General features: G+C 42.1%; 1 protein-coding gene across 1 annotated transcript in view; it reads right to left on the reverse strand.

Annotated features, from left to right (window-relative positions):
• Nucleotides 1–24,981, reverse strand: part of Prelid2 (PRELI domain containing 2) — a 75,499-nt gene that overhangs the window by 35,249 nt on the left and 15,269 nt on the right. Inside the window, exons 3-5 of the mRNA NM_029942.1 lie at nucleotides 24,224–24,297; nucleotides 21,657–21,817; nucleotides 1,426–1,531 (exon numbers count right to left, since the gene is read on the reverse strand). Coding sequence (NP_084218.1) covers nucleotides 1,426–1,531; nucleotides 21,657–21,817; nucleotides 24,224–24,297 — 341 coding nt within the window. The remainder of the gene's footprint in view (nucleotides 1–1,425; nucleotides 1,532–21,656; nucleotides 21,818–24,223; nucleotides 24,298–24,981) is intronic.

Here is a 24,981-nt window from a genome sequence, read left to right on the forward strand (position 1 = left end):
CCTTTCTTTCTTTTCTTTTCTTTTTTCTTTTTTCTTTTTTTTTTTTAACAAACGCACATAGTGTGGTCTAGTAGAAGACAAGCACAATAATGTTTCAGTGAGTAAAAGTGGTATCCTATGCCAGGGCCTAGCAAACACAGAAGTGGATGCTCACAGTCAGCTATTGGATGGATCACAGGGCCACCAATGGAGGAGCTGGAGGAAGTACCCAGGGAGCTGGGGGGGATCTGCAACACTATAGGTGGAACAACAATATGAACTAACCAGTACCCCCCCTCCGCCCCCCCAGAGCTCATGTCCCCCAGAGCATATGTATCAGAAGATGGCCTGGTCAGCCATCAGTGGAAAGAGAGGCCATTGGTCGTGCAGACTTTATATGCCTCAGTACAGGGGAACACTAGGGCCAAGAGGTGGGAGTGGGGGAGTTGGGTGTGGGAGGGTGTGGGGGACTTTTGGGATAGCATTGGAAATGTAAATGAAATAAATACCCAATAATAATATAAAAAGAAAGAAAGAAAGCAATTAATTCTATCTCCATACCTAGGAACAGGTTGAAAGAACCAAGGTCAGTTTTAATCATTCATACTACCAAACTGCACATGTTAGAAGAATACATTTGCAGGACTAAGGAGCCAGACTATTTATCAACTAATCTTCCACATCCTGGGAAATGTTGGGGTGAAGAAAGAAGTAACTTTCAGAACAAAATGGCCCTTAGTTCTGTTATCTTCAGCATTTTGTCTATAACTTAGGTAACACTACCCAAAACGATCTTATCAAAATTTATTAACCAAATCAGACTTTTAAATTACCCCCATGAAGGTGGGTCAAAACCATGAGGATATTTTAAAGAAATTGAAGTATTTTAAGGTCAAAAATAAAAGACCATGTATATGCATATTTGTGGGGCACCAGTCATGGCAGAAATTCTTTATATGTATGTAAGTGTAGGAGACCATGGAGGTCAAAAGAGGGCATTGGAGTCCCTAGAGTTTGAGCTATGGGTGGTTGTTAACTGCCCATCATGGGTGCTGGGAACCTAAATGGGATTTAAAAAAAAAAAAAAAGTGGCATCCGACCTTCTAGGATTTCAGCTACTACCTTCCAGCCCAAGCTAAACCGGTCTGGATCCATGACAGGAAACCCCTCAGTTAGGCCAAGAACATGTTAGCAAGCTCAGCATCCCTAGACAGTGCTCCTTAGAACATGTTCAGACCTTTTCAGCCTGGGCTCACAGGAGAAAGGTAAAGTCTTGACTTAAATAGCAATTATTAAGAGAAATTCTGGGTACATGTTTACTCATTAACCCCCCTATATGTATCATATCCGTACATGACACTCTTCTACTATGTCTTAGTCAATACCCAACTGAAACTTCCATGTTTCTTTAAAATGAACATTAGTTCAAAGTAGAAGCAAGCTTACCTTCTGGGCTCCTTGTCTTAAGAACGTACTAGCAAAAGTTTCCAAAATACAGTTGAGAAACCCAGCCCCCGTGATTGAAATTCGGCCTGTTTGAATGAACTCTGTCCTGGAAAAAAAAAAAAAAAAGAAGACACACAAAATTCACCTCCATGAATTTTCATCTGTATAAAATAAATATGCATATGCATAAAGTACATAAAATAAAGCAAGCTATGAGCCTAGGAGGGAGACTAGTTAAGAAGAGTCAACTCTTAACATGGGAGAGGGAAAAGGAAAGGTGATGGGCATAAATACTATACAACCCAGTTTTTCCATGCCATTGTCAAACAATTCATCTTTCATGTCACTTTGCATTTGGATATGTAAATTATAGACACCTTCAGCAGCATAATTAGCCTTTATAATTAACACAAAATAATATTCATAATAATTGAGAAAGTACTTATTACAACAAAATATTCTATTTGAGGTTGACCTAACTATATACAGTTTATTCAGTATAAACAACAATCATTTGAATAAAAGAATATTTGTTTCACCATGCAAAATGCCTCTTCCAAAAGCTACCACAACCAGTTTTGCTCAACAGATGAGTTTCCAGCTGCTTTCTAAACACTTAGGTCTCAAGCCCATTGATCAGTGCCGCTCTCATCTTTCAATGAGGAAGTTCATTTTTTGCAGCAGATGATCGCTATTTGCAAAGAAACTCAACTGACCAAGGTGCAGAAACCAAGTACCTGTGGAGTTACCTTCTATAAGTGGATCATCTATGCAGGACCCCTGAAACATCTGAGAAGAGGGGCAGAAAGATTATCAGAGCCAGGGAACAGGAATTAGTGACGTCTTTTGGATATGATGAAGATGCCACACCCATGGACCCTCAACAGCTAAGGCTGGCTGCAGAAAACCTGCACAAGATGACACCGATCAGCATTCCAGCATGGATGCAACAAGGGCTCACAAGGGTCACCCCCAGTTCCCAACTAGAGGCAATCCACAGTTTCTGAGAAAGACTCAAGTTTTCTTCACAGACGAGCCCCTGATAGGTTGGCCATACCTAAGTGGTCAGCCATATACTCGTGTGCATATGGGCAACATTAATTGGACGAGAGAGAGAGAGAGAGAGAGAGAGAGAGAGAGAGAGAGAGAGAGAGCGCATTTACAATTACAGATGAAGAGAATATGAAGTTGAAAGGGAAGGAGGGACTCAAGGAGTTGGGAAGGATGTAGATATGATTAAAATGCATTGTATCCATGTATAAAATTAAAAATAAAAAGTTTTTAAAAATGATCACTCTTTGGAAGAAGGGTGCTGTATTTCTCAAGACAGTCTCTCACTACATAGTTCTGGCAGTCCTAGAACTCTGTAGACCAGACTGGCCTTGAACTCAGAGACTCACCTGCCTCTGCCTGCCACTAGAACAGAAGCAGGGCACCAGCACGCCTGGCTGAAACTATCACTCGGTTTGCAGTTGAAGGGACTATAGCTCAATGTACATAGCACATCCAATACATTTATTTTCATGGCAATCAGGACCAAGAGTCCCTTTCATTATATGACTAACTTAAAATTTCTCCATGACAATAAATGTAGTTAAAAATACAATGCCTGTTGAAAATTGAGCCTTGAGACCAGTTTACACTGCTTGACCTTGAATAAAATATCTACTTTCTATAACCAGTTTTCTCATATGTAAATGAGATGCCAGCATTGCCTATTTACAACTGTGATAACAAAGGAGTTTATGCATATAACACAGATATGAAGAATGACAGACGTGTGCCAAGCATTTACTAAATGCTAGCAACTGTTGCTAAAGAGAGACAGACAAGCAGAGACTGCAAAGCCAGAGTCTGCAATGGGTATTGAATCCCTATTGCAGAAGTGACAGGGGGCAGATGTGTTAGCATTTCTATCACTTTAATTACCAAAGTTCTAGTAATATCCATTATCCCCATCTTATAAAACAGAGATTTGGATTACACATGGGAATGACATAAGACAGTCGAACAGGAAGCCTCCAGTTCTTATCCTCCCATGAAAACAATGAGTAAATAAAAATATACAAACAAAATTACCTTTGCGAGACCTCCTGAAACCAGTTAGGAGGTGAAGTACAGCCAAGTGAGGGTAAGACGAAGAATAGGCGTGCCAAAGAAAGGGAGAAGTGGGTTGCTATTGCTTACTGTAGGAGTCACTTTTCTACTGAAAAAACCTGTGACAAAATGCCTGTGGCAAGCAAGTGCAGGAAAGAGAGGGTTATACTGTCTATTGACAGTCACTTGGGATGAGACCGGGTGTCATGTGACTCAGGCTGCCCTCAAAGTCTGCATGCTAGTAACTGGCCTTGACATCCTGACCACACTGTCCCCAGCTCCCAAGTGCTAAGTTACAGGCTCACAGCATCATGCTAGGCTGAGAGAAGAGGTGTTTCAGGTCCTGGTTCATAGGATGAATCATCATGGAGGGGAAAGTCTGGCTGCCTGGCCAGCTCTGTTCCATGCCATTGGGAGGCTACTTGTCTACATCTCAGTGGATTCACAAACCAAGAGGGGAGAAAAAAAAAAACCAAGACCCTCAGCTGGCTTTCTTCTTTTCCCTTTTTTCTCCAGTCAGGACCTCAGTGCAAGGGGTTAGTGTCACCCACATCCAGTGTGAATTTTCCCCAGTTTAGCTTAGTAAGGACTGGAAAGTTCTTACAGACACTGAACCCTGAGCCTCACTGTTGCCCTAGGTGTTCCTTAATCCCTCTAAATTAACCACCAACCACTGATAGCCCCTCCCAACTATTGAAGCAAGCAGAAAGGGAGAGAAAACAACAAAGCCTGTTTCTCCCACAAAATCGAAAAGAGATAAATGTTCTTTCAACACTGGCTTCAGCAAGCATAGCCCGGGGACATGACTCAAGGAGGGGAGAGAAGCAGTATACTTGGAGGCTTGGTGGTCACTGAGGAAAAAAGCCAACACAGCAGGTAGGTGCAGCCTTGAAGAACCTACAGTACCCTAAACAGATCACAGGCAGAAACAAGAGAATGCCAGCTCCTAATAACAGAGCCTTCTTCTGCATTTGTGAAATCACATAAAGTTCCAGAGAAGATATTCAGAAAAAAGTTTGAGAGGCCTGCACACTCTCTTGCCTGGCTGATTCGTGAGGTTCCTCTGTAAAAAGCCAGCCCATGATAAATGGGAGAGGTGACTATTGTTTCATAGACCCAAATCTCTCTAAAAGATCACAGGACTTATGGGTGGGCACACACACACACACACCATGAAAAAATGACCCAGTCACAGAACCAAATAAATGTCTGGAAACTCACCCTAAAGAAACTGGTAAATTACCTGACAATGAACTTGAATTAATTATTTTTAAGATGTTCAATTAGGCCAAAAAAAAAAAAAATCAAACAACTAAATAAATTCAGGAAATTGAAGCATGAACAAGATGAGAATATCAACAAAGATAAACCACTTAAAGGAGAGAAAGCAACAGTAGCAAGGGACTTGAGGACAGGCTGTTGAAGACATAAAGATAAAGAGACCTGGTGAGGGCTTTGAAGATCTATGGATGGTGTCAGGTGGGCCCATGTTACACTTACATATTCTATTATGTTACACACGTGTGGAGTCTTAAAGGAGAAATCATTGAAAATGGAGAAAAGAGATTATACAAAGCAATACTGACCCCAAACGCCCCCAGATTTTGAAAGAGAAAGATATGCATAAAAATTCAAATTCTCAACAAACTCCAACTAGGAGGCGTCTAAAGAAATCTACATCAGATACGTTATCCAATATGAAAGGTCACAGGAAGAAAGCAGCGAGAAAAAAATAACCTGTGGAATACAGAGGGCTTCTGGGAGGCTGGCAGTGGATTGTTTTTTCCCCATCGGAAACTTTGTAGGCCAGAGAGAATTGGGTTAATATATTCAGCACACCAACAAAAATAAATAAATAAATAAGCCAAGAACTCAGCGAAACTACCTTCCATGAATGAAAAGGGAAATAAGATTCCTTAGCTAGACAAAAGCTGAGTGTATGCATCCCCGCTAGAGACTTGGGCTATCGTTGAGCTGGCCTAATTCATTTGTTGAAACCACTGACTTCACAGTTACTATATGCTCCACATTACATATTGCATATAATCAATCACACACATAAAAATATCGCAGAGCTATGGAAAGGACTCCGTGGATAAGAGGAGCGCTTCCTGGCAAGCATGAGGAGCAGACTTCAAATTCCCACATTAAAACACTATGTACAGGGCTGGAGAGGTGGCTCAGTGGTTAAGAGCAGTGATTGTTCTTCTAAAAGTCCTGAGTTCAATTCCCAGCAACCACATGGTGACTCACAACCATTTGTAATGGGATCTGATGCCCTCTTCTGGTGCGTCAAAGACAGCTACAGTGTACTCACATACTGTGTGTGTGTGTGTGTGTGTGTGTGTGTGTATGTGTTTGTGTGTGTGTGTATGTGTAACAACTCAGACTTGTCTGTCGCCTCCACGGGCTATGGCAGGTGGACACAGAGGATCAGTGGGACGTGATGGCTGCCAGCCTAGCTCCTGGTTCAGTGAGAGATCCTGTCTCAAGGAAATTAAGCTAGACACCCAATGTCTTCCTCTGGCCTCCACACACACACACACACGCACACGCACACGCACACGCACATGCACATTCACATACATACCCACACACACACACATGCACATGCACATTCACATACACGCACACGCACATGCACATTCACATACACACACACAGACACACACATGCACACGCACATGCACATACACACACACATTCACATCCACATGCACATGCACATACACACACACATTCACATCCACATGCACATCACACACATACAACATACACACACACACCACACACAAACCTTGAATATCGGTTCTACAAAAACAAAACATTCCTTTTTAAAATGCCAGTGATACTAAGAAACATTTTCAGTTAAGGCACCCGCTAACTGTGACTCACCCTTCACTTCAAGACCTCTTAAGTCGCCACTTGGTTTTCCTTTCCCACGCCATACTGAGAACTAGAGATTCTGCCAGGATCTCATTGTCTTTACAGGAAATAAAAAAGGGCAAGTGGAAGAGTGTCAGCCTCAGCTGATGGAGGCAAAGCTTTCTAAGACAGAAAACCCTCAAGGACTCAGGCACAAATCTGAAGCCTTGGAAAATACCTGAGAAGCCACATCCCTAGGCTGCTTTCTATTGCTGTAATAAAAACCATTATCAAAAGGTGGCATGGGGAAGAAAGAGTGTATTTGGGTTATACTTCTACATCAGAGTCCATCACTGAGGAAGGCAGAACAAGAACTCAACCTGGAGGCAGGAACTTGAAGCAGAGACCATGGGGGGATGCTGCTTACTGGCTTGTTCAGCTTTCTATCTTATAGCACCCAGGACAGACAGTGCAACATCAATCATTATTCAAGAAGACGCTTCACATACTTGCTTACAGTCCAGTCTGATGGAGGCATCTTCTCAAATGTGGTTCCCTCTCAGATGACTCTACCTTGTGTCAAGGTGACAAAAACAAAAACAAACAAACAAAAAAACCTACCTTGCACATGTACACACACACCCATTATCTGAAAATGCCCATACATAGCACGGGCTTCATCAATCCCGGGAGAGTCCCAGGAACTGTATGGTATGGGAGGTAAAAGTGAAAAGGTAGGCAGACACAGACTGAAAGGAGCCTCAGGCTTCAGAGATAGATGTTATCCCAAAGAAAGAGACTTCCCAGCAGAGTAAATGACACAGATTAACATCTGTCAGAGCTCCGGTGACCTTTGCTGCCACCACTGACGCCTGTAGACAAGTCCTTAGGCCCCATTTGCAGGGCAATTCTTCCACTCAATGAGTGCGACGGCATTTGTTAAATGAACTAGCTAAAAATCTTCGCAAGCAGACTACTCAATACAGAAAATATTTTCTCTATTCTCCTTACCTGTTTATATCTTACAGAAAGAAGGACCTATGTTCCTGTGTGCATATACACATGCATCTACTTATACACATATGTGTGTATACATACATGCACGCAGACACACAGAAAATATTCTGAGAAACACTGGACTCAGCAAGACATGATTTTAGTCAAGATAGGTAGTATGACCTTGTCTTTTCTAGTTTTTTTTTCCCAGTGCTAAGTATTCAGGGCCTTATGCAAGAAGATAATTTCTCCATCACTTAGAATCAGCCCCAGCCCATAAACTCTTCCTTGAATCTAACAGCAGTACATACATTTAGATCAAGCTCACAGAAAAAACTACAACTTTAGGCCTCTTCCCTCTTGCCTCCTACCTTGCTCTTCCTGCTCACACACACACACACACACACACACACACACACACACACACACACACACACACACAAAGAGTTATCCCACCCAATTGGACACATACACCTCTGTCTAAGCAGCTTCTTAGACTTAAGTTCACTTAAAGTGCTTTGTTCATGTAAAACTACATTCTAGTGACATTAATCTCTCCTGTCTTTATTCAGGATTAGTCGGTGTAGACTTTTACAATGATTTTAATATTTAAAAATGAGTAGCTGAAGAGGCCCCTGCTCTTTGGGAGATGAACTCTTCAGTCCTCAAGCAAGTGTAGGTTAGGGATTAATCAACGTCTCTCTCAGATCATATTCTAACCAGTGTGTCTTTCTGCCAGTTTGAGAAGTGAATTCTCAGAAAAGCATGCTCAAGGTTTATCCACAAGTCAAAGAGCAGCAGGCGGTAAAGAGGGTCACGTCCTTGCCATCCAGAAGACGGGAGTTCACTCTGCTATATTTTAAGACTGTCAGAGAAGAAAACGCTGCATTTTCTCAATGACTCAAAGCACCAGAGCATTTTCCTCCTTGTGACACAAGACTATCCCAAAAGCCTCTTGTCAGGACGAGCGTCTGTTGAAATGTCTCTGAAAAGCACAGCTGGTTAGGCATCATAGTTTAATGTCAGCTGTTTTCTTCTGGGTTGGTGTTCACTGAAAAACGGGAACAAAGTAGGTCCAAGGAGGTAGCTCACTGGGTAAACAGTTACACAAGTGGGAGGACCTGAGTTCGGATCCCCAGCACCCATGGAAAGCTGGATGCAGTAGATCATGTCTGTAATCCCAAAGCATGTATGGCGAGATGGGAAGTGATGACAGAAGAATCCCAGGAAACTTCCAAAAGCTCTTGAGCCAGCTACCCCAGTGTAGGAAGTGGCAAACAGGAGATCCTTTCCCAAACAAGGCAGAAAGTGAGGAGACCCAACAACCAGGGACATCCTCTAGCATTAGTGAGCTACCATCCCCTAAGACACACACACAGGCACACACACGTGCACAAACCCACACATGCACACACACATTTTTTTAAGATGAATATCAATTTTATTTAAAATGATGGTATGCAATAGGTCAAATATCAATATTTTGTAATAACTAATTGCTGTTTGGAAAAAAGAATTTTTAATTCTTTTTTTTTAATTAGGTATTTTCCTCATTTACATTTTCAATGCTATCCCAAAGGTCCCCCATACCCACCCCCCCAATCCCCTACCCACCCACTCCCCCTTTTTGGCCCTGGCATTCCCCTGTACTGGGGCATATAAAGTTTGCGTGTCCAATGGGCCTCTCTTTGCAGTGATGGCCGACTAGGCCATCTGTTGATACATATGCAGCTAAAGACAAGAGCTCCCGGGTACTGGTTAGTTCATATTGTTGTTCCACCTATAGGGTTGCAGTTCCCTATAGCTCCTTGGGTAATTTCTCTAGCTCCTCCATTAGGGGCTGTGTGACCCATCCAATAGCTGACTGTGATCATCCACTTCTGTGTTTGCTAGGCCCCGGCATAGTCTCACAAGAGAGAGCTATAACTGGGTCCTTTCAGCGAAATCTTGCTAGTGTATGCAATGGTGTCAGCATTTGGAAGCTGATTATGGGATGGATCCCTGCATATGGCAGTCACTAGATGGTCCATCTTTTCGTCACAGCTCCAAATTTTGTCTCTGTAACTCCTTCTATGGGTGTTTTGTTCCCATTTCTAAGAAAGGGTAAAGTGTCCACACTTTGGTCTTTGTTCTTCTTTAATTTCATGCGTTTGGCAAGTTGTATCTTATATCTTGGGTATCCTAAGTTTCTGGGCTATTATCCACTTATCAGTGAGTACATATTGTGCGAGTTCCTTTGTGATTGGGTTACTTCACTCAGGATGATACCCTCCAGGTCCATCCATTTGCCTAGGAATTTCATAAATTCATTTTTTTAATAGCTGAGTAGTATAGTGACAGACAAGTAGACCAATGGAACAGAATTGAAGACCCAGAGATGAACCCACACACCTATAGTCACTTGATCTTTGACAAGGGAGCTAAAACCATCCAGTGGAAAAAAGACAGCATTTTCAACAAATGGTGCTGGCACAACTGGCGGTTATCATGTAGAAGAATGTGAATCGATCCATTCCTATCTCCTTGTGCTAAGGTCAAATCTAAGTGGATCAAGGAACTCCACATAAAACCAGAGACACTGAAACTTATAGAGGAGAAAGTAGGGAAAAGCCTCGAAGATATGGGCACAGGGGAAAAATTCCTGAATAGAACAGCAATGGCTTGTGCTGTAAGATCAAGAATTGATAAATGGGACCTCATAAAATTGCAAAGCTTCTGCAAAGCAAAAGACACTGTCAATAAGACAAAAAGGCCACCAACAGATTGGGAAAGGATCTTTACCTATCCCAAATCGGATAGGGGACTAATATCCAATATATATAAAGAACTCAAGAAGGTGGACTCCAGAAAATCAAATAACCCCATTAAAAAATGGGGCTCAGAGCTGAACAAAGAATTCTCACCTGAGGAATACCGAATGGCAGAGAAACACCTGAAAAAAATGGTCAACATCCTTAATCATCAGGGAAATGCAAATCAAAACAACACTGAGATTCCACTTCACTCCAGTCAGAATGGCTAAAACTCAGGTGACAGCAGATGTTGGCGAGGATGTGGAGAAAGGGGAACACTCCTCCATTGTTGGTGAGATTGCAAGCTTGTACAACCACTCTGGAAATCAGTCTGGCGGTTCCTCAGAAAATTGGACATAGTACTACCGGAGGATCCAGCAATACCTCTCCTGGGCATATATCCAGAAGATGTCCCGACCGGTAAGAAGAACACATGCTCCACTATGTTCATAGCAGCCTTGTTTATAATAGCCAGAAGCTGGAAAGAACCCAGATGCCCCTCAACAGAGGAATGGATACAGAAAATGTGGTACATTTGCACACACACATTTTAAAAAGAGAACAAAAAATGGAGCTGGAGAGATGGCTCAGTTGTTAAGAGCACTGGCTGCTCTTCCAGTGAACCTGGGTTCGAGTCCCAGCACCTACATGGCAGCTCACAACCCATCTGTAACTCCAGTCCCAGAGGTTATAATACTCTCTCCTGTCTTCAACAGACAATGCATATACATGATGCACAGACAACATGCAAATGAGATACCTGTACACAATAAATAAATTTTAAAAGAAGAAACAAAACAGGATAGACAGACAGACTGACAGATATAATGCTAACAAAAACCTGTAAGCATTAGAATTAGAGCTGCTGCTTACCTATTATACTCCCCTGGGGTTTATAAATCTCACATACTGGGTATGTATTACTTTGGCAATCATATAAAACTAATAGTAAAGCCATGACTACCATTTCTATAGAAGTAAAACATTCTGAATATGTTCTGTGCAACCAAGAACCATTTTCAGCCAAAGTGCAGCTAACATGGACTAGCCCATCCTTTATCACCATGTGGGTCTCCCACACTCTGAAAGGTTGGTTCTTTCTCCCTAGCCTGCACATGAAGTGGGTGGTGTTTATAACAAGAAGCACACATGGTGATTCAGGTTTTCCTCCTTCGGCCTTCCTCTCTGTTACACCTACAGACAGGACTGCCTCACACTCACCTTACACACATTTTCCATACTCTTATTCACACTCAAACCTTTCCACGGTGACTGTGTACATCACATGCTAGACTGCACATTCCCAGGGGCTGCTATGCTTTGAAAATTAGTTTCTCTATATAAATATGAAGAAACTGTATGAAAGAGATGTTGAAAAACTTTCCAAAGGGTGGAAGGATTGATCCCTTGCAGATCCATCACACAAAACCTCAAAACCTTCCCCTTTCTCTGCCCCTCCTCACTGATACTGCAGGAGATCATCAGTCACAAGTGTTACAGTTCCACTCGTCAGCCACTGATGTATGTCCACAGGTCACTCTAGTGTCTAGCAGTCAAATGTCTTACTAAAGAAGTCCAAATTTTTTCCAAGTAGAAGTACCTCTGGTTTTTTTTCTCTCTATTACAACATCAACTTCAATCATAATAACTAGTATGTAGTAAGAAATCACTATATGCACTAGGAAAGAAGAGGAAGGGAAGGAAGAAGTGTAGAAAAAGAGATGTACTTATAGATTACTTTGTCAAATTATGCAGCTGCTAAGGTCAGTAGGGGGCAGTCTTCACCAGCTGAGAAACCAGCCAACAGCAACAGAGCAACATCTGTGAATGAGACTGGCTCACTTAGGCAGTGCCAGGAGCAGAGTTAATTTTTGTCCATACACAGGCAATTCGACATACAGCACACCAGAACCATGCAAAGAGCACACATTCCAAATCTAGGAGCTCTGAAAATTATCAGTAGTTTAAACAACCAAGATTCCTTTCTTAACTATTTAAGATATTTTTCCTTCTAAATTTGGGGGAAATAAGAGTCCAGGGAAGGAGGGGAGGGGAAGACATGGAGACTAATCCCCAGATCACAGGACCACAGACTCAGAAAGCTCAAAAGGTCAGTTTCCAGAAAAGCAGAGTCTCTTAATAACATCCTGGCCTTGATTACTGGCTGGCTAGGTGTGGCAAATCTTGTCTAATATCTAATTATCTTCATGATGGAAATTTAATTAAAGTGCCTTTGAAGGGAGGGAAAAATATTCCACTGGAGTCATGATTTGATGTCATCTCAGTTCCAATCACGGGTTTAGAGCCTTCAATAACCACACAGAAAGTGAGATGCCACAAAGGAGACACTGGACATTGCAGTCAGCAGGGTCCCTCACTGAATAATCCCTATGTCTAACACTGCCATAGACCTTCCATTGGCTGAGACTTGCTCCCACTATGCCAGATCATGTGATGGTCTTGCCCCTGCTATTTATAAAAACCCATTTCTGTAACCATGATCCCTGGAGACCCACACAATCCACAGAGCTCTCAAGCGCACAGTTTTCAGCTAACATAAGTAAATACACAGGCTACCTACTAGACAGACAGACAGACAGATAGACACCACTTCGGGACAGAGATTGATGAGGCCACTCCTAAAATCCTCCTGGATCTTCATCTCTCCTGGCTTCCCTATCACATAAGTACATCCCTGAACCTTTCTAAAAGTTCTACTCCTCTCTCAAATGAGATTAACACCTACTACTTGAATTTTCCCACAGTTGAATAAAGCCATCTGTATAAGGTGCTCTACGTGACACACAATTGTTCAGCTTGCCTTTTTATGCAATCCAGCAACTACCTGCTCAGGGATGGCGTCACCCGTAGTGGACTGGGCCCTTCCATATCAATCATTAATCAATAAAATATCCCAAAGACTTAACCTAACTGCCAAACTGATAGAAGCATTTTCTCAACTGCCCACTCTTTTAGTTGTCAATAAAAAAAACTAACCAGCATCCCATTTCTATGGAACGTCCATACAAAGCTCATTTGTGCAAGGCTTGATCACAAATACAACATATAGAGATGGAGCTTTTTGGAAGTGAGTGGACTGAGGTAAGTTTGAGGTGATGAAAGGACTACTCTCTTGACCTATTATGAGATTGGGAAGCAGATGGAAAGGAGGAAATACAACATGAGGAGCTCTGAAGTGTATAACTCAGGCTCATTCTCTCCTCCCCACCCCTCCTTCTTGGATGCTGAGAGGTGAGTGGCTTTTCTCTACCACGCCCTTCCTTAATGATGAATACCCTATCACAAGCTTGATAGAAAGCAACAGAACCAGCTGGCCATGCACTAGAATGTCTGAAGAACTGAGACAAAATAAATGGTGCCTCCATTAAGTTGGGGGGTTTTCCCTCTGAAATGTTGTCACAGTGACAAAATACAAAATACAGCCCATCTCTGATGACAACTAAGTTTCTGGGTCAATGAGTTCCTGACAATGGAGGTGGATCTGAGTCTGGAGACTGTCACCAGTTCCTCTTGATTATCTTGGGACCTTGGGCTCTATAACTCATCATTGCCTGGCTGATAAAACACTATTGTTTTAATATTCTAAGTATTTAATTTATTATAGAGGCAAAAGTAACACACAAAGAAGAAATGTGCCCATGGGGTGTGGTCCCTGAGAGCAGATGGTAGCAAACCCTGTTCCATGCATCAATCTCTCTGAAGTCACCCTTCTTCACCCCTTCTGTTCATCCACCATTCCTCTCACATACATTCAAGAGGCTTCTGAGTTTCCTATGCCTTTTAGCAAGAATTTTTTCCACTGGGAAATGTTTGCTGTTTGCTGGAGAATAAGATTATCAACTTCCTGTCACGCTTTACAGGATTAACAAGGACTTTGCAAAAAATGGGGGTGCCGGCTCCATATCTGCTTATCAGTAAGGCCATAGGACAACGGCTGGTTATCAATGTTTGCAAAGCTTCTAGGCAAATTCATCCGGAACCTCTATAAAACTCAACTCTCTGTAACGTATTTATAATTCTTAATTCCCCTCTGAACCTTGGACTAAGACACAACTCTAAACCAGTGGAGGATTTTTAAAAATCAATAGATGTCCACTAAGATATTTCCAAAGCTCTCACTTGTAAGTGCTACAGAATGCTGCCTTGGCTAAACATCATTGTTTCCAACTCAGTGATCACCACCTTTCAACCATGGTTCCTTCTAAGAGCTATTCAACATCAGAAACATTCACTCACCATTAGTAACAATAACTCATGTTCACCCTGTGTTTAAGCTTTCTAAGAGTAGACCAGTCCCACTTGGGACCTTACTAAGTCTTCATATCACTCTGTGATAGAGCTCAAGTCAACTATTCCCAGAGCATAGAGCGCACAGGTAGCCAAGAACATCATTTGAGACTTTCCCACATCGCTGCACAAGACTCCTTCTACCCAATCCCACCAGAGTTTCCCAAAGTTCTACTGACCTTTGCCCAGTATCAGCCCTTTTCCCATCCCTTCCACCACTCCAGTATGGACCACCTGAATCCCTTGAACATCAGTCATTCATTTGTCAAACGGACAGGAGCATCTTCTGTGCATCACACATTGTGCTTGACTCTGGATTACAGAAAACCGTGGCTTCAGGGCAAAGCCCCCACAAGGCAGGAAGTACAGGTAAGGAAACCAGACTCTAACTATGTGAACACAAATTTGCAGAAGGCAAATGTGATCCTTTTAAATGTCAGTCATCCTAAGCCCAAATAAGGCTCTCCCCAGATGTTAGGTTTGAGCAGAAGGGACCTTGGTGCTCAGCTTGTCATAACTAGCAGTGCACTCTGTTAATTGTCAGGTCACCCTCTGGTGTCCTCGAAATCAAGGTCAATGTGAGCAGCGGGAGTTGCGTCTGCAGATGAAGGCAGTGGTACTTATTCAGGCTATTAGGTAACAGCACCCTCAAGCCCTTCAGCATCAGGACTGAGGCTTAGAAATAATTGTCAAGTAAAGCAAGTAGAGCCAGAGGATGCTAATACTTGAGAAACCATGAGCCTGGAAATCAATCAAAAGATGGCAGGACCAATCTTAAATTCTCACAGAAGTCACCCAACTACTACATCTGCTGCTGACACAAGCGTAATACAATTCCTGAAGATCAAAGATGGGTGCACAAAGAAACTGCCCATTTACCTCTTGAATGACATAAATCATACTACTTGATTTGTCAGGTAATTACTTGAAACTTGGCACTTTTAGCCAAGGAATCTAAAACTGGTAACTTCAAAGGTTACATACCTATTTATTAGAATGAGTAATATTCACCTGAGGAGCCTCTATAAAACTATAAAACTAGGCTGTTCAACCCACTAATTTAGTCTGTTTGTGAAATGGCATGTGTGCTTTCGATGTCTATTGTACTGTTAAAGAAATGGTCTCACTGAAATTTTCATAAAAACTGAACCTTCAGCATCCTTCATGTCTACTCAGCTGAGCATTTTAAAGCCAGATGTGAGGTCTCATACTGTCAGAGCACAAGGATGGAGTATTGGACATGGAATAGCTCAGACTGGAGCCACTGAGATACCACACTGAGTGTAGAAGATTCACCACGTCATCCAAAGCAAAACCTCCACCTCCACCTAACCCAATGAGGGAGAGCCTGAATACAAACACTCTGTCTTACCACAAAAATACATATAGTTATGGGATGTGGAGCAGGAGGCAAAACCCCTCCAGAAGACAACTGTCATGCAGAACTGCATTTCTTAGGTAAAGTAGCAATGATTGAAACCAAAGCACATGTACATCTATCATGGTCTAGACAGTACAATAAAAGTCTATTACAAAGGAAAAAAGAATAAATGAGATTACTCAAAACTATATGGGTGAGCGTGTGAGAACTCACAGCAGCTATGTTCTTAACAGTCCATCACAGAAGGGAAGGGAGTCTGTCTTAGTCGGGGTTTCTATTCCTGCACAAACATCATGACCAAGAAGCAGTTGGGGAGGAAAGGGTTTATTCGGCTTACATTTCCACATTGCTGTTCATCACTAAAGGAAGTCGGGAATGGAACTAAGCAGGTCAGAAAGCAGGAGCTGATGCAGAGGCCATGGAGGGATGTTTCTTACTGGCTTGCTTCCCCTGGCTTGCTCAGCCTGCTCTCTTATAGAACCAAGACTACCAGCCCAGAGATGGTCCCACCCACAAGGGGCCCTCCCCCCTTGATCACTAATTGAGAAAATGCCTTACAGCTGGATCTCATGACAGCATTTGCCCAACTGAAGCTCCTTCCTCTGTGGTAACTCCAGCTGTGTCAAGCTGACACACAACTAGCCAGTACAGAGTCCATACGGCCTCACCCCTCCCGGAAGATCCACTGACAGAAAATGGCTATCAGACAAAGAAGTAACATTCCTCTGCGGTGGTCAGAGCTTGACCATCCCACCCCCAGTAAGTAACCCCCAGACTATACTTGTGCAAGCAATTCTAATTTAATTTGATGGACCACACATACAACATGGAAGAAGAAGGGGGACTCATTGGGAAGAATGGCTTTAGCAGGAAAGAGTATAGAATGAGAGATAGCAATGGGGGAGTGAAAGTAACCAAAATTCATTATTATGCCGGGTGGTTATGGCTCACGCCTTTAATTCCAGCACTCGGGAGGCAGAGGCAGGCGGATTTCTGAGTTCGAGGCCAGCCTGGTCTACAAAGTGAGTTCCAGGACAGCCAGGGATACACAGAGAAACCCTGTCTCGGAAAAAAAAAAGTCATCATTATATATGGATGAATTTGTTGATGAATTAAACTTTTTATTATTTATATATAATATGTAATATGTATTATGTATAAGTATACATACACATATTTTGTTTGTTTGTTTGTTTGTTTGTTTGAGACAAGGTTTCCTTGTATAGTCCAGGCTGTCCTGGAACTATTTCTGAAAACCAGGCTGGCCCCTGTTTCCTTAGTGCTTGTGTTAACGGCATGCACCACCACCACCTGGCTCTTTTTATTATTTTTAGGGCCATAGCAATGTCTCGGCAGGTAAAATTACTCCACCAATCCTGACTACCTGAGTTCAATCCCCAGGACACACACAGTGGAAAGTGAGAACGAATTACTCCAAGTTGTCTGACCTCGAAGTACATGCCACGGAGCAAGCACATGTGCACTTGAGCACACAGGCACATAAGAAAAGTAGAGCAAAAAGTTTTCAGTTACAAAATTAGAACTCAAAACGAATAAATGTACTGGTCAGAATGCATGAGCACCATTGCCAAACTGCCTTAGTTCTGAAGCTGCAAAGGGAAGGGCAGGCGATGGCAAGCTTACTCTGACTTCTTAATCAAAACTGCAGTTTCTGAGTCACAGTCACAGGCCCCATATGGGTGCTGAGCTTCAAATCAATACTGCCATACTTTAATTGATAGATGTCAGAAACTCACTTGGAATTTCTGTAAAATAGTCCTTAACAGCTGTTTATACTAATTATATGCAGATATGATACTTGGGATGTATTGGGTTAAATCAAATATATTATTAAAATTAAAGAGGAACCAGTTCAAACATAAATGCTAAGAAAATAATAAGCCTATCCCAAAATAGAAGCTTATAGAAAGCAAACCACCATTTTTTTCTTCAAAAAAAAAAAATTAAAACAAGGCGCTACAATTCTCCATTTTCTAAGTAAAAGCACGCTCCCACAAGAGATAATTTTAATTTTGCTCTGTAGTTTTATCGACTTTTCGATTTTCTGGTTTGTCCTGCGAAATCATAAGAGCAAGGAGAACGTCAGCTGGGAGCCAGAGTCCAGAGACTCTCAGATTCGCCAAAACACTCCACACGGCATCCTGGACCTACAAACACCCGTCGCTGTACAACAGAGAAGACATCAGCAAATATGTGCGATCATCTGTGCCAAATGCATGAAGCCCTGAATACACATCCTTCCTGGACTTAAACCTGGCTCTGGAAGTCAGAGACAGCAGGTTTCTAGTCCCATCGCTCTTCAATGGGGACAGGAACACTTCTGGGGATGGCGTGCTGAGATGACACAGAACAGAAACATGGAGTAAAGTCTTGTGCGCCTTGAAGGCTAATGGGAAATAGCTATAAACAAAATTTCTGCTTCTGTGTTTTGAACTATGCAAACTGAGGCTACCGCTCAGTGGTAGAGCACCTGCCTAGCTTGCCCAAGTCCTCGGCAACACACATTCATGTTCAAGCATTCTCTCTCTCTCTCTCTCTCTCTCTCTCTCTCCATACATACATATATGCATACTACCAACTAGAATTGAGTTATAAAAAAATTCTTAGATCACAGGTTGGTGTAGCCCAGTGGGTGGAGTGCTTGCCTAGCATACACCAAGGCCTGGGTCCCACCCCCAGGACCATACAGACCATACACCATGTGGAGTAGCATCAGCCTGTACTTCTAGTACTCGAGAAGTTCAGGGTCATTTTTGGCTACATAATGAATTGAAGACCAGCCTTGGTGTCATGAGATTCTGTCTCCAGAAAAAAATAATTAAATATGTAACAAAATATACCATCGCAGAGATTTTCATTATAACACTGTCATTGCTCAAAGTTCAGAAACCTAGGAGTCAAATAAGAACAAACCAAAACAATGTAAATGATGTACATACAGTATATAAATAAGCATGATCTCTAGTTAACGTGATTTGTTTCCCAGAACTGCTTAGATATTAGATACCAGTGGCATGCACTATTTTTCCCATAATCGGAATTTTTTCATCTAAAAAAAAAAAAAAAACTACAAAGTGAGAAGTTTCTTGGATTATCAGAGCAAACTGTAATTTAACTATCATGAACTGAACAAGTATTCGGTTCAGCTTTTAAGACTACCCAACACCCAAATATAATACTAAATAACAACAGCAGTAGCCCACACCAATACTAGAAGAGAATGGCGTCATGCATGAAATCGGACAATGCCATCTGTTTACTACATCTGCATACCAACAACAGAGCTCTGCTCTCTGCCCCGGCTTTAATCCCACCATCCATGCCCTATGTTAGCTTTTGGCATCAGCAAAATAAAAACTATGGATCAGTGAGTCGGCCTCTGGTACTTCCTCGCTCATCATTGATGTATAGCCAAGCCGTGCAAGGGGGAATGATCTGGACAAAGGCCGGGCCTTAAGAATGTCTTTTACATAGCGACAATTAGTTATTTGAGGGTTTTACTATTTTTCATTACAACTGTAGCTATTTAATAAAAATTTCAAGCCACACAGAACAGTAACAATAAAACATAGTAAACTATCCCCTGAAATCACATTATTCACTATAATGGTTTAGTGCTTGTGATGTTTTATTTTGTTTCAAAATCTATCTTTGGATACCTAAAAAAGATGAAATTGGGGAAGCTGAGGCAGGAGGATGGCAGGAGCCTAGGAGTTTAAGATAAGTTCGGATAAATACTCAGACACTTGTCTCAAAAAGAAAACAAGGGGCCTGGGGAGATGGCCCAGCAGTTAAGAAGCACAGGCTGCCCCAGCAACAGGCTGGGCTTCGTTCTCAGCACCCACACAGCAGCTCAGACATCCATAACTCCATCTCCAGTTCCAGCCTCTGCAGGCATGAGGCATGCATGTGGTGCACATATATACATGCAGGTAAAACACCATGCACATAAAGTTATATAAATCTTTTTTTTAAAAAATCTATCTTCAAGGAACTGATTGTTTCTTACCCCTTATACTTATAAAACTTAAATGTGTATTAATTAATTACCAGCAACACTGCAGAGAAATGAACACTGTTGGGTGTTGTTATGGAGCACAAACTTGTATTAACATTGGAAGACAATGTGCCAGAATCTATGTTACAGACCATATGTCTGTGTACCCCCAAATTTATGTGTTGACATTTTTATTTTATTGCTTTGCATTGCCGTGTGTGTGTGTGTGTGTGTGTGTGTGTGTGTGCTGGGGATGGAACCAAAGAGCTCATGCATGAGAGAAAAGCTGCCTACACCTGGATGCCTCCAGCTGAAACCTTAACCCACAGTGGTAAGGAGTTAGGGCACTAGGCCTTTGGGAAGGAATTTATTTACATATTTTTTTTTTTTTTTTTTTGGTTTTTCGAGACAGGGTTTCTCTGTATAGCTCTGGCTGTCCGGGAACTCACTTTGTAGACCAAGCTGGCCTCAAACTCAGAAATCCGCCTGCCTTTGCCTCCCAAGTGCTGGGATTAAAGGCGTGCGCCACCACGCCCAGATGTTTACATAATTCTATAAACTCGGCCATGGAATCTGTTTCATGCAGAAGAACATAGCACGTGTTCACTACCATTGGGATTAACAACAGACAGACGTCTGAAAAACTAGAGGCAGGCCTCACAGACACAGGATCTGCCAGAGTCCACAGAGTGGACTTCCCAGCCTGCAGAACTATGAAACCAGAAATGTTGCTTGATGCACAAAGACTGTAGTATCTAATTATAGCAGCTCAAACCAAGATTCCCTAGATCTCAAATTGTGTGTGTCCTGAAAACCAGCCCACAGTACTTTAAAACTAACATATAAGGCATACACCATAGAACTCACTTACTTAAGATCACACATTTCAGAGGAATTTACCTACAGGGTTAGGCAGGAACTGGGACAGTTGTGACAGGAGTTTACATATTTGTGAAAACTTAAAGAGCTGAATGCTAGAAAAGGTAAATTTGATTGTCTATAGATAATCTTGCAACAAATACAACACTTAAAGATTCCACTGAGAGAATCCACTCACATATCACATTAGAGTCATATGTAGAGGACATACAACTCACTCACGTATCACATTAGAGTCATCTATAGAGGACATACATCTCATGGGTATTAATTATACTCGCCTTTACAAGAAAGAGAAACTAGATACCATCAGCGTGTCTGCCACAGAGGCAGGGACTAAATAAAACGTAGTGAAGTTGAATGCCGTGCAGAGGAAGCAGCTAGCTCTCTGTATATCAAATAGGTAAAACTCAGTAGCAGTCGAGTAAACATAAAAGATAAGTGCACAAAAACTCAGGCAATGCAAAAGCACAAGTGTAAAAAAAGATATACAAACTAAGCAAGGTAGGTGAGTCTGTGTACGAGCATCTCCATAAACCTGCAGGCCCACTAGCGGGGTCACGTTCGTGATAACATCAAGCAAAATGTTTTCCTTATTTAAACTCTGTTGAATACCTAGACTGCCTTTAAAGGTCCAAAAGAATAGTCAACCAGCTGGTGACATTCACTGCCTTTGAAGAGAGCAAGAAAATATCAGAATTTGGAGAGCACCTGGAAAAGAGTTGTGTTCTGTCAAAAAGAAAAAATACATTCATCTACTTAAAAAATAAAGTGAAATATGTGTGTAATGGACAGAGACCATAACAATGAAATTGTGTGCTTGTTTATTGATCCCCTCCCCCAACACACATACACACACACACACACACACACACACACACACACGTGATCTTACCAATTTGGATTTTCTACGCTTTCCCGGAAGACAGACTCTTCCCTCATGGATGCATACTGTGTCCACGTGAGGCAGTGACTCCGGATAGCCATGTTCCTTTTCTGAAGACTGAGCCATGACTCTTCTTCTAGCTGGATATCAGGTACCTTTAAAATACTCACCTGCCCAACAGAGAGAAAACAGCATCCTCAATTTCAGAAGAGCAAGCTACATGAAGACTCCACCTAGAGCCCATCTCAGTCTCGGATAACAGGGGGGACAAGTGACCCTTATATATAGATGGCACGGCAGCAATAGCCCTAAGTATTGATATCCAGACACACTGTGGCCTCACTACATGCTGTGAAGGACTTGCAAATGGCCCAGGACTGATGGAGGCCACTAAGCAAATTCTCAGATGCTCCTGTCATCTCTGGGGCTGGCCTCCTTGAGTTGATAGATTCCCATCAGACGCCCGCTGCATGCTCCCATGCAGGGCAGTATCAAGCGAAATATTTTCCTCGTTGTAATCTCTGTTCAGTCCCTAGAAATCGATGCTTTCCCAGGTGGAGAGGACAAGGAAAGCTACAAAGGCAGAACTGTACAAGTCAGAGCCTTAAATTATTTAAGAATTGAGAAACAAGACGGACTTGAATGCCTTTCTAAATAATAGATTCAAAGTGCGTATATAGGGCAAAGGCAGCTATGAACTCTGGAAAAGCCAGTGATAATTTGCTGTGGACGTGTAACATAGTTTCCCATCGGCAAGTGGAGAAGAAGTTCATTTTCTCTGTAGTTCCAGCTTTCTTTCCATTGAGAGAATAACAGTGCTTTAACCCACAATGGGGAATGGATGGAAGCTGCCATTTTTCCTAGTATAAGCACAGCAACTTAATTTGCAAGCTAATACTCGGGTGCCCAGCGTTGTTCTGTATCACATAGGGAATCTCTTTTGGGGAATCTTTTAAAGTGTCTGTCCAGATGCTCTCCTCTTATGTCTTAAAAGACCACAGGTTCCCCAGTGGAGAAGCTAGAGAAAGCACCCAAGGAGCTAAAGGGGTCTGCAACCCTATAGGTGAAACAACAATATGAACTAACCAGTAACCCCAGAGCTCATGTCTCTAGCTGCATATGTAGCAGAAGATAGCCTAGTTGGCCATCACTGGGAAGAGAGGCCTCTTGGTATTGCAAACTTTATATGCCCCAGTACAGGGGAATGCCAGGGCCAATAAGTGAAAGTGGGTGGGTAGAGGAGCAGGGCTGGGGTGGGGTGGGGGGATAGGGAACTTTTGAGATAGCATTTGAAATGTATATAAAGAAATTATCTAAAAAAAAAAAAAAAAAAGACAGGTTTTACCAAAAAAAAAAATCATACATTGTGATTGAAGAGCCTCATAACTATTCAAAGCGCTAGAATAAGTGCTTGACCAGCCATGGATAGGACACCTATACCCATCACCCCCAGGGCCAGGGAGCAAGGCGCCAGAGAGAAAAGAAAGACTGTGGATGGGGAGAGGTGCTGGGAGGGGGGTGCTGTGAGAGGCTGTCTTATGGACATGACATGGCTATTTCACGCATGAACTCACGGCAGCTGTGCATTCCTACCTGAGACCCTCCCAAGATGGAGCCAGTTAAAAATTCCAGTCTAGACAGCATGGCTAAGTAAGGGCTTAGCTGAGGAGTTATTGACAGCTGATGTCTGCTATGAACAGAGGTTCAGAGGGAGATGTGTTGGGAAGTCTGATGGAAGTTAAAAAGGGAAGGGGGTAAATAAGATCAAGATATCATATACATGTGTGAAATTTTCAGAATAAATAAAAACTGTCTTCAATAATGTTTCTACAGCTAGGCATAGTGGTTCACATCTGTAATCTCAGCACTTAGATGTCTGAGGTGAGAGGATTACTCTCAGTATGAGGACACCCTGGGCTACACAGTGGGTTCCATGCCTGCCTAGGCTGTAGTGTGAGGCCCTTTCTCAAGAAGAAAAATCTTCATATGGTTCAAGCCATGCAAATGATGGTTTCCACTCACCTCCGTCCAACACAGAATCAGCAGAGTGCTTAAGGGTATCAAAGAGAGAAAACAATTTTCTATAATGAAGATTCCAGCATCAGCAACCTTATTGTACCAAAATACACACCAGAAGGTTTGTGTAGTGCACTAGAAATATTGTGCTTTCAGAAACAGTTATTATTTCTGACCGTGTATTACAAACAGAAGTGTGGCCAAACAGGAGACTGACATTTACAATCTGCTCGCTTATAATTGTCCTTACCTAAGGGCCATTGGTGATCATGGGTACACCAGAAAAGACAACACTTTATTCAAAATGCTAAAAGTACCCACAAAAGAATCATCAAATCTCCCCACATTCACAAAGGACATTGAGGAACACACAGCATATCATGTGGCATCTGCCAAAACTAGAGTGGGCATGAGAGAAATATTTCCCCTACAAAACAATGAGATTTGGAGAAGCAAGAAATCCTAACACCACTTTATATCAGAAAATGCTGTCTTTTTCTATGACTGTTAAAATTCTTCAACTTTATATCCACTGTGAGTAAACTCTGAGATGAATTTACCTTTCTTAAAATCTCTGGAACCACATTCTGACAGATAGCAATCCTCTTTCTATAGATGAGTCCTGTTGATTCATCTAGAAAAAGAAAATTTCATAGCCAAAAAATAATTAGGAAAAAAATGCATTCTTATCCAAGAGTCCATAGAGCTTCCTAATTTAATTTAAACTGTCAATATGTAGAATTCTTACAGATGAGGCTTACTATAAAACTCGATTTTCTGGGGCTGGAGAGATGACTCTGTGGTGAAGAGTGCCTACTTACAGCTCTTGTCAAAAGTAAACACAGTTCAGTTCCCAGCACCTACCTCAGCAGCTCACAACTTCCTATACCTCCACTCCCCAGGGATCTCCTCAGACACCTACACCCAGGTGTTTACACACACCCAGACACACATGCATAAACATAATACAAAGGAAAATCAATGTTTTCTTAAAACATCCTCTGTTTCTGATCAGTATTCTGAGCCAAATCAAAAACGTTCCAGGGATAAAGGTAAAACAACTCAGAACACACATGCTGAGGCCAGAAATATGAATCCCAGACGAGCCACCACTCTGGGTAATCAGTGTCAAGCGTCCAGTGGCAGTGGCCAATGGCTGACTGCTCAACAACAAGGAGTATGGGAAGAGATTCTTCCACCTCCTGGACCACAGTGTCAGGCACAGATTTCTGACTGTATACCTAATTAACTACGTGAGTCACATTCTTCTCACACAGAGGAATAAAACTCTTGTGACCAGAGATCACTCCATCCTGGA

The sequence above is a fragment of the Mus musculus genome, chromosome 18 (assembly GCF_000001635.26).
Source record: "Mus musculus strain C57BL/6J chromosome 18, GRCm38.p6 C57BL/6J".
Lineage (NCBI taxonomy): Eukaryota > Metazoa > Chordata > Mammalia > Rodentia > Muridae > Mus > Mus musculus.